Raw genomic sequence first — 17,128 nt, 5'->3', positions numbered from 1 at the left:
GCCACTAAGCTCGCACAGCTGGGTAATTTCATTTGTGAGTGGCTGCCTCACGATGATATCATAGATAGCGCTCTCGGCATGGAGATTGCACATCATACATAGAACGTGCATGTGTAGTCATTGTACCGCAATGCATCCTTGGGTAAAACCACCAAAAAACATCACATAGTATATAGGACGCGCATTTGCACTAGTCATTGAGCCGCTATGCTGCCGCTTGCAGGCGCTGTGCGAGCTATTAAACAAAAAAATGTATGTGCATAAAATAAACCATAAACAAATAGCTATAAATATACATTTAAATATAACATGATACATGATCCAATACATATGGTATGGCATCACAACACTGCACCATGGCCACCTTTAAGTAAGTTATTTGTTAGAAATGATTTCTCGCTGTTGCACGCCATGAGTTGCATTGTGTCATCTTGTGGTAGAAAAACTTGCATGTGTAGCTGTACATGTAACACATAACAAATGAAATATCTTAAGATTTACTGGCTCTAAAATCTGTTCCTCCATTGACCTGAACATGTGGAATTGTGCACAAACATAACCAATTTAGGACACTTTGAAATAATATGTGGCAAACACTGTGACTGAAAATGCCTGACCCAGCCTGTGTCTAGATATTGGATATTCAATGTCCATGTATATAGTTAGTCTAGTTCCTATATATGTTTGTACATCTAATGTATGATAACTACAATCATCTCCATTAGAAGTCCCAAATTGATTTATGGTTGAAATCAATAGTTCAATGTAGGGTAAAAACTAAATTCTTTTATTGTAGGGTGGGGGTGAGAGGAGGTATTTTATAATGAAATCTGTTTTGTACCCCAATACAAACAATTCTAAAAATGTCAGATTGAAAAATGGGAAAAAAATTGTTATGCATGGCACTAAAATACATTTATTGTGCATATAAAAGAGCTATTTTTCCTCACTACATACTGGCTTTGTATTCATAGCATTACATACTACTACATACTGGCTTTGTATTCATAGCACTACATACAACTACATACTGGCTTTGTATTCATAGCACTACATACAACTACATACTGTCTCTGTATTCATAGTACTACATACTACTACATACTGGCTTTGTATTCATAGCACTACATACTACTACATACTGGCTTTGTATTCATAGCACTACATATTACTACATATTGGCTTTGTATTCATAGCACGACATACTACTACATACTGGCTTTGTAATCATAGTACTACATGACACTACATACTGATTTGAAATGATTGTGCTATTTGCAACAATTTTACCAATTTAGTTAGAAGGGGATGGGGAAGGGGTTCTGAGGCCTCACTAAAAGAATAAGTTTTTTACCTACTGATCTCACCCCTAATGTGTTGATTTACATGTACAAACATGTATTGAACTATTACTTGGCATAGCTATAGTACGAACTACATGTCTTATCAACACACACAAATTACTTTTCTGTGTTTGTGTTCCACTTCTTGTCTGATACCTCTGACCATCACCAAGTTTAATACATGTTACCAGGCTACGTGTGAAGCCCCCTTTTGTCTTGCTATTGTTTTACACCATAAACTACCAAGAAAGAAATATATTCCAAGGTGAACACAGTATTAATCGGATTCTCGGAGAATATATATTATGTGAATGACTGATAAACAAAGTTATAAACACAGACTTGTTTGATGATGATCTAGTAAAGGGCTACTTACTGTAGCCAGGACTTCTATAGTACTGACACAGTCCAAAGTTAGGAGGAAAATAACATTTTACATCTTCCTTGGAATATCTAGTATCCACATTGAGTGACTGTATACTGCGAGTAACATTTTGTCAGCAATTAATAATATTACATTTCATTGGTATTAGAATGTATTTATTTTCAAGGCTATCATGTTGCCAGCAATATACCGGACAACATAGCCAATAGTAAGTGAATTGAATTAGTAATCTAGTTTAGAAACTGCTGTAGTACAGAAAACATTTTTATGACATTTTTTAATTTCTATTTTGAAACCAATGATATTTATCACATTTCATCATTCAAAACCTTTCAAAAATATTTTAGTTAAGATTAACAGTGTGGTCAATGAATGGGAGGGGGTGGAGTTTTGAGTTAGTGCCATGATTAAACTGAACAATTATGAACAGGACAAACAAGTGCCTTGAGAAGTGCAAACGTGTACATGTATGGAAAGCCGCAGTTGTGTTAAGTCTAAAGAAAACAATCAACTATATGATGTGAACATATCTTTATATGATGTAAACAATTCATTATATGATGCAAGTACATCATTATGTTATTGACATGGGTTTACAAGTATATTAACTCCGTTTATAATATTGTACTTGATAATTAGCTGAATTAATCAATATTAATAGTTCACTCAATCTAAGAGATATCCTAGAACTTTTGGTTACTAAACCATGAATATTTTGTATGTCCGTGAACAGACAATCATACTTCTCATAGGTTCCTATCTAAAGAGCTTTATACATGTGAAACAATGGATTTTGGTTAGCAATTTATCAGATACACTTAAAATTACTGAAAATGTAACATGTAAAATTAACTATGCAGTGTGCGGTACTATGCTTTGAGAATAGAGTGTCTTTTGCAAGAACAAAAAGAGTGTTTTTTGTCAACAGATGGGGGGGGGGGGCATTGTGTCTTTTTATTTGTCAGAGGGGGGTGGGGTTGGATTATTTTGTGGATGAATTGCAGGGGGGTCACTATTTTTAAGTACATCATGAACAAAAAGTCACCGGCCCACCCCCGGCCGTAAAAACTGATCACTTCCTTACTGCTATCAAAATGGATAGCAGTAATCACTACAAGTGTACTAAAGGTAGAATTAAGTCTGACTGGACTGTTCTTTTAAGTTGATAGCAGTAATCAATACAACTGTGCTAAAGACAGAAATAAGTCTGATGCATGGACTTAAATGTAATCTAATTTTGCTCAGTCCCTACATCGGTAGCAACTACTTCTTTTTGTAGCGTTTCACGAGAAAAAAATGTTATTGCAGATCCTAATAGCAGTACACCTGCACTAGCAGCAATGATGGGTAGGATGGTCATGTATTGCTTTCCTGTTGGTAGAATGAAAGTAAGATATTATTTTTAAAGCTGCACTAGGTGTAACTGAAGTGCAATTCTTTTCAATCATAAAATCAATTATATTTTCTGAAAATCTTTGAAATTAAAATAACTTACATGTCGATTTGAGGTCGATTACTAAGCAATGTGTTGAAAAAGTGATTAATAAGGAACTTGTAAACCCGCCATGTTGAATGTTGCATCATGGGAAATGTGATAATAAATACTAATCAAATAGTATTGTAAACAATATTGTTACATTGTTTGTAACCACAAATAATCAATTCATAGTCACCCTGACCATTGTGGGAGGTTTATTTTATCGGTAGCTCCAGATAAATTATTACGATACTAGTCTGGATTGCAAGTCCCCTATTTGGGGTTCTGATTTTAGGGTGTGAACATAACATAGCATAACTAGAGCTACACAAATACACAATACTTTTAAAGATGTAAACATCCATCCATCCATCCATCCATCCATCAGTCCATCTGTCGACATTGTCTGTCTAGGGGGAATTTTGTAGCTCTATCTCTGTCTGTCTGTCTGTCTGTCTGTCTGTCTGTCTGTCTGTCTGTCTGTCTGTCTGTCTGTCTGTCTGTCTGTCTGTCTGTCTGTCTGTCTGTCTGTCTGTCTGTCTGTCTGTCTGTGTGCATGTGTGTTCGTGCGTGCATGTGCGTGCGTGTGTGCGTGTGTGTATGCATGTATGTATGTATGTATGTATGTATGTATGTATGTATGTATGTATGTATGTATGTATGTATGTGTCTGTGCCTGTGTGTGTGTGCGTGCGTGCGTATGTGTTAGGAGTGGAATCCGATGTACACTATGGAATTCCTTGCCCTAAAAGCATTAATAATGATCAACAAACACAACAAACACAACACAACATAACGTAATGTAATGGTATAACATAACAATGTAGCATAACATAACAGAATACAAATAAGAGATCAGTTATTATGATAATTTAAAAATATTCTTCTTCTTTTCTGTAGATTAACTCGCCTATATTTAGGATATAAAAACTCGAACGATTATATTAGATTGTTGTGACGTCACATATGCATGTTAATGTCTTTTCACGGTTTACATCGACAGTTGTCATCAACTACGTGGTAAATCACATGCAGCCTGGAACGTGTATCTGATTGTGTCAGCAGAAATATATGCTCTGTCATGCGTGGTAATAAGCAACAGATGTGGTCCATTTACTAAAACCACCCCTTGTGATGGTATACCAAGAGGTTTTGACCAGTGAACGAAATACTACGAGTAATAGCGAGTGCATATATTGAGTTCACTGGTCAAAACCGAGTGGTATACCATTCCCAGGGGGTGGTTTATCGCTATTATGTTATATTAGTATATTGAAAATATCGGAAACAAGATAAGACGCAACATTTTCTGGTTTCATTTGTGCCTCCATCCCTGCACGGACTACAACGTTCTAGATGAACAGTGAACATCACAATTTGGTCGCATGCCAACTGTTCATTATCGTTCATTTTAGACGCGCTTGTTCGATGTATAGACCAATCAGATCTCACGATTTGCGCCATCAATATACTGGTATAATATAATAGTTAATAAATGCTTTGCATGTCCTATATATACCGACACTGACACACATTCACATAGGATTTCAATGACAATTTACCACCTGTTGAGTGATTCTGTATTAACTGACTGGTCTGAGTCCCGTATAGAGCCCCAGCGGTGAGAGTCTGGGTAACCAAGACTACATACCAAACGACCTATAATATTAGACATACACAATAATAGCTAGACAATAATAATATTCACAAATTATCTAAAGTTGTTAACGTATAATAATAATAATAATATTGATTTATTTCCAGATATATAAGCATAAATTGACAGCAGTGTACATTCAAACACATTAACTATGCAGTGCGGGAGAACGAAACGAAAATTAGTCGTCTTGTTACTAGTCGAGTCCACCCCGTCGAGTCTACCCCCTGTTACAACCTTACAAATCATTAAATTCCTAGCATGTTGGTCCATGTGTACATGAGCTTTGAAAGAACAGGACATCCACTAAGTGTTTACAAATCTATGGCCATAAATCGAACAAAAACGAAACAAAACAAACGGGGAAACCCGACTCTTCCCTTGTTTTATCCTGCAAAGTTCTACGTACTGGCAACCCCGAATTCCTTTGATCATAGTAGTCCTTTTTTTAATAAATAATTCTTTGACCTTCGTTTTCCTCGAAATTAAAAGTTCTCCAGCGAAGAGACAGAGTGCTTGTTTCTCAATATGTTAATTATCTGATCAGATGTAACGTGTCGTAATTTGATTACCAGATCAGAAAAGTCACGTGTCATAATTTGAAAGAAAAATATCTGATGGGAACATGTTATATAAGTAGCAAAAATTACTAAGGAATCCACGTTTCTCCTCCGACGAAACCAGGACAATTACAGTTGTTTTCTTTAGAAATTACTTAATGAACTTTTCTTTATAAGTCTGATAGGGCTGAACAACACGACATATCTTACAGTGGTTTAGAAGTCTGATGGGGCTGAACAACACAACGTATCTTACAGTGGTTTAGAAGTCTGATGGGGCTGAACAACACAACGTATCTTACAGTTGTTTAGAAGTCTGATAGGGCTGAACAACATGATGTATCTTACAGTGGTTTAGAAGTCTGATAGGGCTGAACAACATGATGTATCTTACAGTTGTTTAGAAGTCTGATAGGGCTGAACAACATGATGTATCTTAGAATGGTTTAGAAGTCTGATGGGGCTGAACAACACAACGTATCTTACAGTTGTTTAGAAGTCTGATAGGGCTGAACAACATGATGTATCTTACAGTGGTTTAGAAGTCTGATAGGGCTGAACAACATGATGTATCTTACAGTTGTTTAGAAGTCTGATAGGGCTGAACAACATGATGTATCTTACAGTGGTTTAGAAGTCTGATAGGGCTGAACAACATGATGTATCTTACAGTTGTTTAGAAGTCTGATAGGGCTGAACAACATGATGTATCTTACAGTGGTTTAGAAGTCTGATAGGGCTGAACAACATGATGTATCTTACAGTTGTTTAGAAGTCTGATAGGGCTGAAAACTGAACACGACGTATCTTACAGTGGTTTAGAAGTCTGATAGGACTGAATAACACAATGTATCTTACAATGGTTTAGAAGTCTGATAGGGCTGAATAACACGACGTATATATTATAGTGGTCTAGAAGTCTGATATGACTGAACAACACAATATATCTTATAGTGGTTTAGAAGTCTGATAGGGCTGAATAACACGACGTGTATATTACAGTGGTTTAGAAGTCTGATAGGGCTGAACAACACGACGTATTTTATAGTGGTTTAGAAGTCTGACAGGGCTGAACAACACGATGTATCTTACAGTGGTTTAGAATTCTGACACGGCTGAACAACACAACATATCTTACAGTGGTTTAGAAGTCTGATAGGGCTGAACAACACAACATATCTTACAGTGGTTTAGAAGTCTGATAGGGCTGAACAACACAACATATCTTACAGTGGTATAGAAGTCTGATAGGACTGAACAACACAACATATCTTACAGTCTATAAATTCATCGGTAGAGCCACATATCCCAATCCGTCAATAGCATGCACCCCTGTGTTATGTCATAGTGTACGTAGTGACCCGTGTAGTGATCTCTTTGCAAATGCTTCTATGGATATTTCTCTTATGGATACACACAGGCAACACAGTCACTTGTGAGCTAATATTCTATTCCAGGATAATATTCTATTCTTGGGTATCCTTGATATTTACGAATATTCAAAAAATACCGTCGACTGTGATTGCCGGAAAATTTCCCGTTGCATTATTTTATTATTGACGTCATTATTTTACATTATGATTATGCCTGAATCGAATATTATCATCCCTAAAAATAAAATATTATCATCCCTAAAATAGAATATTAACTCACAAGTGACTATAACCAGTATTGTGCAGGCTGTTATGTTGAACTCTGAGCTGCTCATCACATATAACCAGTGCACTGGAAGCCTGTGATATGCAACCGAAGCGAACTTTAATCTGTTGAGTTATCATCCATCGACACACATCGTGCTGTAGTCTGCTGAGATAATATGAAAGAATAGACCACGACATTAGCAGTATAGCCATCAAGTTTTGGATGCCATCTTTTGATAAATAACTAGTCAATAGGTAAGTGTATTACAATCCAGTCAAGGTCGTTTACAAGTTATTTTTTTACGAGCAGTGGTGTAGAAAATCGTGTAGAAAATAGCTGGATTAATAGCCAGTTAAAACAACTGACTGTCAGTGATAAATTTCCGGTTATGAAAATGGATATATTTATTGAACTTGGTCCCTAAAACTAAGAAATCTTTAGAATTTATGGTAAATATTTTACTTTCTGAGACATCGATCCTAATGTGTTATTTGCAGTACTAACTTTTAAATGGTACAGTTTGCTTCACGAAATTCTCGCTAGTAAAAGATCTAGAAAAAGCAATTTGAGTTATAAATACATGTATTAGAGAAAGTCTGTCAAGTTTGAATGACAGTTTAAGAGAGATAGCTGATCTTCTTCACACTGATCAAAGTGATGATCTTGAAAAGTGAGAAATAAGTCCTGCAAAATCAAAATGTCCAAACTACATGATTAGTACTTATAAAAAGGGGAAAAACATGTAGATAAAATAAATGAATTCTTCATTGTCTTTCATTTTTACATCGTCTGAACTAGATGTAATTATTCTGTCAACTTAGCTTGTTCAGTTTTAGTGTTTTATTTTGTAACCCACAACTCTTGCTGTTGTTCAATCCTATTGATTGTAAGTGTATTTGTAATCTTGAAATGGAAATTTATCTGTGTTGGTAAACCATGGTATTTCTAATGTAAACATTGCATATTTCTCTTTTACCCTTTCTCGACATTGTGTAAGACGAGCCTATGGCTCAACAATTTATCACATTAAATGAAATCAATAACATTAACAATAATTTAAATACCCATGGCTCCATGACAGGTTCTCACTTTAATGTTATCTATCAATGGATCTATTATAATGGCCGACTTTTTCTATGCTTTGCCATAGACAGCTGTTTTTTCCAATCTGTAGCACTTAATCCTCGTCCAGTCCCCACGTTTACTTAGTCTTCTTCTGTTCTGTTCTGTTCTGTTCTGTTTTGTTTTGTTTTGTTTTGTTTTAGTTTAGTTCAGTTCAGTTCAGTTCAGTTCTGCAGCAGGCTTGTACGTTGATCTCTCATAGAAAAGTTGGAAGGGCCATCTCAATGGCAGCAAACAACTTGTCAACGTTACCAATCACTAAAGTGGTCATGCTGAAGATTATATTTGCATGCTTGTGTCTATTTGGTGTGGTAATAATCCTGACTATTTTAGTGACTTCCAACACTGTAGTACAATCATATACAAGACGTGTCGGTCATAGAATTAGGTAAGTTGTAATAATAATCAGATATCTCACTGTGTGACATAGATTGAAGGTTGAGTGTTGCGTTACTTCTTTACCAACGTCTTATTTGACAAAATGGTTAACAAGAGAACCAATACAAACAATGACAAATCGACCTCAGTCTATTCATCGGAATGCTCTTTATAAGACTTACCATATACATAGCTGAAAGTGACATTTACATGACAAATTCATACTCATTAATACTGTTTAAATAGATGAGTATTTTTGTAACTTCTGACACCGTACATACACCATTGTACATTGTATGTCATATGTACACATGCACGTGCGTACATACGTATGTACGTACGTACGTACATACATACATACATACATACATACATACATACATACATACATACACACACACACTCACTCACACACTCATATAAATTATCATTTCAGCACAAAATATTACATTACAACACATGGTTGCAAATCAAAATAAAATCTCTCATCTTAAATAAATTTACAAAGTTTGTACAGAACATCTGTGTCCCTAGTCCTCATAATTCATTGAAATTTAATAATGGTTGGTTCTCACTGCAGCTGGTAATCGAGTGGAAGGTACTCATATACATACATACATACATACATACATACATACATACATACATACATACATACATACATACATACATACAAGTAGTAATAAAAATGGGGGTACGAGACCACAAAATGACATACCCCTAAATTAAGCATTTTTACCTTAAAAAATTGTCTAATCTATATTAAATCTTAGTACATACAAAGCCTGACCCTGTCGTTTTATAGTTAAGAGTATCTGGAATGACAGTGAGGCCTGTGCCTTAGAGGACAGTGAACGAATGTATTACTACTCCTGGTCATTGTTTAAATAGACGCATCATCAGAGGGTTCATAGGTTAATACATTTACATATCAATAGGCTCAGCTGTGTATGACTCATCGTCGTACGCCTATATGACCTTTAAGTCAACCACTTGAACTGAGGCAAAAAATTAGGTTAATGTAAAATTACATTATGACATTGTTTTCTAGTCCTTATTCTTTATTCTTACATCTTTTTTGGAATAGGAATAAGACCATTGGTTGCTTGTAAATTAGGGGCTACCATTGCATATTTAAAATACATTCTGTTTGGATATGTACGAGATGGGACTAATCCGTAAGATACAACATAAATTTGTAAAAGTTTTTGAGGAAGTTCTGTTATCATTTTCGCTGGAAGCCAGCTTTTAAATTCAACATCGGGCAGTGATTGGGAAGTCAACACGCCCCGCACCATAGTCGCATTTAATTGAAAATTGGCACATTGAAATCAACTTCTTGGCGCCCACAAAGGCGCATTGTGGCTAACAGTGAAATTTTAAGTCGAACTGTTCAATAACATTTTTAATTCAGGTAACTTTTCTTCTGAATGGGGAGGTGCCATTATCATACCTCTCTTTAAGAAAGGAACAAGGTCAAATAACTATAGAGGAATTTCCCTCCTAAATGTATTGGGTAAAGGTTTTGCGTCTATTCTCAACAAAAGATTGACCAGTTGGTCTGAGTCACACGAAATTATAACTGACTGTCAAGCTGGTTTTCGCAGTGGTCATAGCACTGTTGACAACATCTTTGTATTATATGCTACTATACAGAAATATTTAAGTGTGAGTGAGATGTGGTAAATTCTATTGTCTTTTTATTGACTTCTCCAAAGCATTCGACCATGTCAACCATACATTGTTATTGTATAAACTTCATTCAATAGGAGGTAGAGGTAAAATGTACAAGATTTTACACTCCATGTATGGTAGTGTACAGGCGTGTGTTAAATCAGGACACAACTTATCCTCGTATTTTGAGTGTCCAAATGGTGTACGGCAAGGCTGTATTCTAAGCCCACTATTATTTTCTTTTTTCATTGAAGAGCTTAACTCTATGCTTTTAAAGTCAGGTCAAATGGGTATACAGCTGACGCAAGAATTTTACAACATGTTCTGTCTTCTTTATGCTGATGACATTGTCCTGTTTGCAGACTCAGCTGGAAATTTACAGACGCTTATTGATATATTATTTCAATTTTGCACTAAATGGCACATGGATATTAACTTAGAAAAAACCAAAGCAATTATCTTCCGGAAAGGAGGACATAGATCAGAATTTGAAAACTGGTATTTCGGGGAGTCCAAAATAGAAGTAGTTTCATACTATAATTACTTGGGTCTCCTTTTATCATGCAGAAATTCTTTCTCTAAAGCCATTTCGAATTTAGCAGACCAGGCAAGTAAAGCTATGAAAATTATTTCTGTCGCATCATATCCTATCGACAATTTGCCATACAACTGTCATTTCATGGTCTTCGATACCATGATACTACCAATTTTATGTTATGGCGCAGAGGTCTGGGGCCACCAATATTATGATGCCATCGAAAAGTTCCAAAGAAAGTGGTGTATAACTTTCCTTGGTGTCTCCTATAATACTTCTAATGAAGCAGTTTTGGGCGAATATGGCCAACTACCTGTGTACTTTCATACTCTAAAGCGATGCATAAACTACTGGCTGAAATTGATTGAAATGGCAGATGACAGGCTGCCAAAACAAGCTTACATGATGCTGTATAAACTAGACGCGTTGGGCAGACACACTTGGGCTACATCCATAAAGAACACGCTATTTTCTTATGGCTTTGATTATGTTTGGCTAGCCCAAGAGGTCGGCGACTTGCAAAAGTTTATAAATGAGTTTACCACTCGTGTCTCAGATATCTGTAAACAACAATGGCGTACCAGTCTGTCTCAGAAACCAAAACTGCGCACATATATAACTTTCAAAAATATACTTGAACCAGAAAAATATCTAACTTTGAACTGCAACAGAACATGTATTCAGGCATTTGCCCGTTTTCGCTGCTCATCAACCTCATTGGCGATCGAGGAGGGAAGACATCATGATATTGACCCACATCTCAGAGTCTGTAAGATATGTAACTCGAGTGAAATAGAGGATGAATTTCATTTTCTCTTAGTGTGTTCACAATATGACGTTCTTAGGAATGAATACCTTCCACTCGAATACCAGTCAGAACCAACCATTATTAAATTTCAACGGATTATGAGGACTAGGGACACAGATGTTCTGTACAAACTTTGTAAATTTATTCAATTGGCATTTAAGAAGAGATTTTATTTTGATTTGCAACCGTGTGATGTAATATAATATTTTGTGCTGAAACGATAATTTGTATATGGGCCGGAGGCCTTTGAATACAATAAACTATATTATTATGTATGTATTAGTAGTAAGTCAAGGTGATCTTCACAAGTTTGTTTACTAACATAAATTGCATTTGGATATGCTTTTTTATTTTTATAACCACATACAGAAATAGATATATTGTTTTGGTTTTCAATCTTTGGAATTTTTTTTATAGTAACTGGGAATATTTTTCCTTTATAATCTACATCATTGATGTGTTGACTGTATAAAGATGATCTATTTTTATGAATTCCGACTGGAAACTTATATGCCAAGTGACACCATCTAAAATATTTCATTGTCATTGTTTTGTATATTAACGAGGCCTTTCTTTGAATTTTGTAATTGTTTTGGTAATTTAAGATATGAGTTACCGTGTAGAGGGTCGTATCTTGCAATATTTACCATGTTGGACATGCATCAGGATATTCATATTTATTATTCTCATAGGAGTGTTTTATGTTTCCATGTTTGATAAAATTATGTCTATGTTTAAAACGCTTGTTGCAATGTTCACATTTATATTCAGGCGCTGACCTATTGCAAGTAACACAGTTATCTTTCATGGTATATATTTATTATAAATATATTTAAAACATTTGTTCAAGTGGTTGACTTAATTCAGATAGTTGTCGTTCACTGTCGTTCCAGATACTCTTAACTAGTAAACAACAGGGTCATGTTTTGTATGTACAAAAATTTAATATAGATTAGATCATTTTTTAAAAGTTAAAATGCTTAATTTAGGTGTATGTCGTTTCACTGGTATCGTACCCCCATTGTTATTACTACTCATACATACATACATACATACATACATACATACATACATACATACATACATACATACATACAAACAAACGCACGCATGAATTCACACACACAAACACACACTCACACATGTAGATACATACATACACACGTTACTTCTGATGTTGTCAGTCAGTGTAGTAATTATGTCTATTTAGGTACGGGATCGTTGTCGTCATCACCGACATCACCACCACCACCACCACCACCACCATCATCACCATCATCATCATCATCATCATCATCATCATCATCATCATCATCATCATCATCATCATCATCATCATCACCACCACCACCATCATCATCATCATCATCATCATCATCATCATCATCATCATATTCATATTCATATTCATATTCATATTCATCACATTCATAATTTATGTAATCAATTTCTTAAACTATATTCTTTGTGAAAAGAAGGAGGAGGAAATTGAGTTATCGAATTCTTCGTTTATTTTTCAGCAATATTGGATCCTTTGTTCACCAGTTTACATCTTCCAAATCACAAGAAAATGAGGCATCTCAACAGAACACCTCCCAGTCTTTTAATGTAAGTATATATGTATACACGTGTATGTGTGATATGGAAGTAAAATATAGAAACTACAGTGTGTACTGCTAACACAAGGGTCAGAAGACAACATGAACTCTCTTACATCAACAATCTAGACACACTATCACCCAAGGACATCAACCGCAAAGTGGGTTAACTTTCCCCTTTTTTGTTCACTTTCCCTTCACCTATGTCTTCGTACTTTCCATTCCTCTTCAGTCCCCACCCCGCCTATTGTCATCCTTTCCCTTTCAAGCTAGGTGGCCCTTCAACGTTTTTTAAGCCCACCTAAGGATACTCGCTTCATTCATATTCAGTTTACCATCCAGGAACACATTCGAGGTTAGTGAGGTCTTATCTCCTTGTAGTTTCTATATTTTACTTCCATATCTGTAGCATTTTATTCCCACACTTTTATTATGTATTCATTTTTAGCAGTTTGTAACTTTGGATTTTACCCATTTTATCTATTAGTTTTACCCTAAAGAAGGCAACTGATGCATTGCCGAAATGTCGGTTTTCATAAAGATCATCAGAAGATTATTATAGTGACTGGTTGAGACATCTTATTTCTACCACACATTAATACTATTATTATCACATTATAATCGGGTTCATTCTATATTTCAATCTTCAGAAAACAAAAGATGATATATCAGACCAAAAACATAACAAGGTTACAGTGAATTCTGTTGAAGATGAGGAATCGCAAGAACTGATAGCACCACAACCAGGTCTAGGGAAACACCAGGACATGAAAATAATACAACAAGATGGTGTTCAAATTAATGCTGGGCTTCAAAAACAACAACAACAACAACAACAACAACAACAACAACAACAACAACAACAACAACAACAGAATCCAAGACTTGAACAGGATAAAAAGACAGGAGATAAAAATAAACCGCTAGATACAGCGTGTCAACGCAAGGATGACATTGCATTTTTCAAAATGCATAAATGTAGCAGTAGTACTATACAAAATATGTTATTCCGCTATGGAGAGAAACATGACTTAACATTTGTGATGCCACCAAATGGAAATCACCTCGGACATGGAACGTATCCATTCAACAAGAAATTTATGATACAAGTTCCTTGGAATTTATATAATATTTATACTTTTCACTCAATATTCAGCTACAAAGGTAAGTTGAAAATTGTGACATTCTAAAACTTATTATAGCATCGTCATTCCAGATTTAAACTGAATGCCTCCCGTTAGTGCAAAACCATAGATTTTTGGACGTACACACATTGCTAGAATGCGAAATTCTGAATTATAGCTATTATTAATGATGTACTACTTAAAAGGAGACATGCTAAATTAGGTATTGTCATCACGATTAACTACAAATTTCATTATCATCCAAATAACCAAATTGATGATTTCATGTTTTTTTTCTCCTTTTTTTCCAGGGATAAGTGAAGTTATGCCAAAAGACACAGTGTATGTAACAGCAATAAGAGACCCCGTCACGATGTATGAATCAACATTCACGTATCTAGGTTTTGGTGCACGATACGGACTGAAAGGACCTGATGCCTTGAAAAGGTTTCTGGATAATGCTGATACATATTACAAATCCAAAAATAACAAAGGACGTGTCAAAAATCCAATGTTGTATGATCTAGGAACAGACGTCAATGATATGTACAATATGCCAAAACTTGAAGCAAGAATAAAAGAACTTGGAAATATTTTTGATTTTGTGATAATAACAGAATACTTTGATGAATCACTTATACTTCTGAAAGAGATGATGTGCTGGGAGCTAGATGATGTTGTTTCCTTTAAACTTAATGCTCGTAGTAGTTCGTCTGTCCATGCGGTGACTCCAGATATGGCTGGTAAGATAAAGAATTTCAATGCTGGAGATGTGAAGCTGTATAACTATTTCAATGAATCGTTTTTCAAAAAACTTGATGATTTTGGAAAAGACAGAATGAAAGAAGAAGTGGCAAAACTTCATAAACGCAATATGGAACTTCAAGATATGTGTGTTGACTCACTACTAGAGACAAGTAACAGAGTACACCGCCCTCCGGGGATGAACATTGAAGATTTCCGTTTGAAGCCAGGAATGGATCAAAATCCTATATGTAAAGGCATGACATTGCCAGAACTAATGTACACCGATAAAGTTCGCAAAGAACTTTTAGCCAAGATTCGTGATTATACAGCTAAACATGCCAGGCTACGTTAAAAACATTGTTTTTAACATGCTCAATTTTTTAAAACTGCAACTTGGCCCTTGTTTGAAAATGTTTGTTAGATGATACACTCTCAATATTGTTCACCCTGATTCTCGCTGCAGGTTGGTACAGACCAGGACAGGACAGGACCAGGACAACAAAATTTAGCAACCATGACTCAGCAGTTGCCAACTACTACCTATTTGTATATGACAAACGTATTTTTGTTTGCCCCCCCCCCCCCAATTGGGTTTTCAGCATTGTAACCAACATTTTCACCACACATGAATATCCATAGATTTAAAAAAACCAATGAACTGTAACATCTATCTTTGAAAAGGCAATGTGATATAGGTTTTTGTTTCACAACTACAACATTCCAGTCTTCATGTGTAACGAGCGGCAGACGAACAAAGCCGTTAGGGAACTATCAGTTTTTACGGCTGGGGGGGGGGCGGCAAGTTAGAGGGGGGTCACCTTAATTTGGGACTCAAAGAAAGGGGATCATCATTTTTATGAAGTGAATAAAGGGGGGGGGGTCACTTTGGTTTCAACTAAACAAAATCATGAGCCACGCTCCTCTACTTAAATGTCCATACATTTAATATCATAACTAGGCCAAAGCCCCTAAGCTCGCACAGCTGGGTAAATTCATTTGTGAGTGGCTGCCTCATGATGATATCATAGATAGCGCTCTCGGCGTGGAGATTGCACATCATACATAGAACGTGCACGTGTAGTCATTGTACTGCAATGCATCCTTGGGTAAAACCACCAAAAAACATCGCATAGTATATAGGACGCGCATTTGTACTTGTCATTGAGCCGCTATGCTGCCGCTTGCAGGCGCTGTGCGAGCTATTAAACAAAAAAATGTATGTGCATAAAATAAACCATAAACAAATAGCTATAAATATACATTCAAATATAACATAAACTCTGTCTCTTGATACATGATCCAATACATATGGTATGGCATCACAACACTGCACCATGGCCACCTTTAAGTAAGTTATTTGTTAGAAATGATTTCTCGCTATTGCACGCCATGAGTTGCATTGTGTCATCTTGTGGTAGAAAAACTTGCATGTGTAGCTGTACATGTAACACATAATAAATGAAATACCTTAAGATTTACTGGCTCTAAAATCTGTTCCTCCATTGACCTGAACATGTGGAACTGTGCACAAACATAACCAATTTAGGACATTTTGAAATAATATGTGGCAAACACTGTGACTGAAAATGCCTGACCCAGCCTGTGTCTAGATATTGGATATTCAATGTCCATGTATATAGTTAGTCTAGTTCCTATATATGTTTGTACATCTAATGGAGTGTTTATACCAGTAAGTGTTTTAATGATGTACGAGTTGCGTACAATAATGCTTTTAGAATTTTACTTGGTATAAAGAGGCGTGTTAGTATTTCTAACATGTTTGTTCGTAGTTTCATTATGACTTTTGAAAGTAAGCAGCGTATTCTGAAATCTAAATTTTATTTTAGACTTAAAGAGAGTAATAATATTTTAATTGCTGCATCGTTGTCAGATTTTGTCATTTTTAATAGTAAATTTTGGAGAAGATTCTTTATTGAATGTTTTTAAATGTGTACTGTAAATTAGTCTTTTTGTGTCTGTTTTTATGTTGTTCGTGCAATTTATTTTGTTTGTGAGCTTGCTCTCGAAATAAAACTATTATTATTATTATTATTATTATTAATGTATGATAACTACAAT

At 35.5% G+C, this 17,128-nt stretch overlaps 1 protein-coding gene across 1 annotated transcript; it reads left to right on the top strand.

Moving 5' to 3' along the window:
• The first annotated feature begins 7,278 nt into the window (after positions 1–7,278).
• LOC144452770 (galactosylceramide sulfotransferase-like) lies at positions 7,279–15,785 on the top strand. The gene is made up of 6 exons (XM_078143921.1): positions 7,279–7,317; positions 8,329–8,573; positions 13,101–13,188; positions 13,829–13,967; positions 14,199–14,342; positions 14,614–15,785. Exons 2-6 carry the CDS (start codon positions 8,410–8,412, stop codon positions 15,399–15,401), a joined length of 1,323 nt encoding a protein of 440 aa, XP_078000047.1. The 5' UTR covers positions 7,279–7,317; positions 8,329–8,409; the 3' UTR covers positions 15,402–15,785.
• Positions 15,786–17,128: the final 1,343 nt, after the last annotated feature.

The sequence above is a fragment of the Glandiceps talaboti genome, chromosome 23 (genome assembly GCF_964340395.1).
Source record: "Glandiceps talaboti chromosome 23, keGlaTala1.1, whole genome shotgun sequence".
In the NCBI taxonomy this organism is placed as follows: domain Eukaryota; kingdom Metazoa; phylum Hemichordata; class Enteropneusta; family Spengelidae; genus Glandiceps; species Glandiceps talaboti.
Note: the sequence above shows the minus strand (reverse complement) of the source record. Positions and strands in the feature narration are given on the sequence as shown.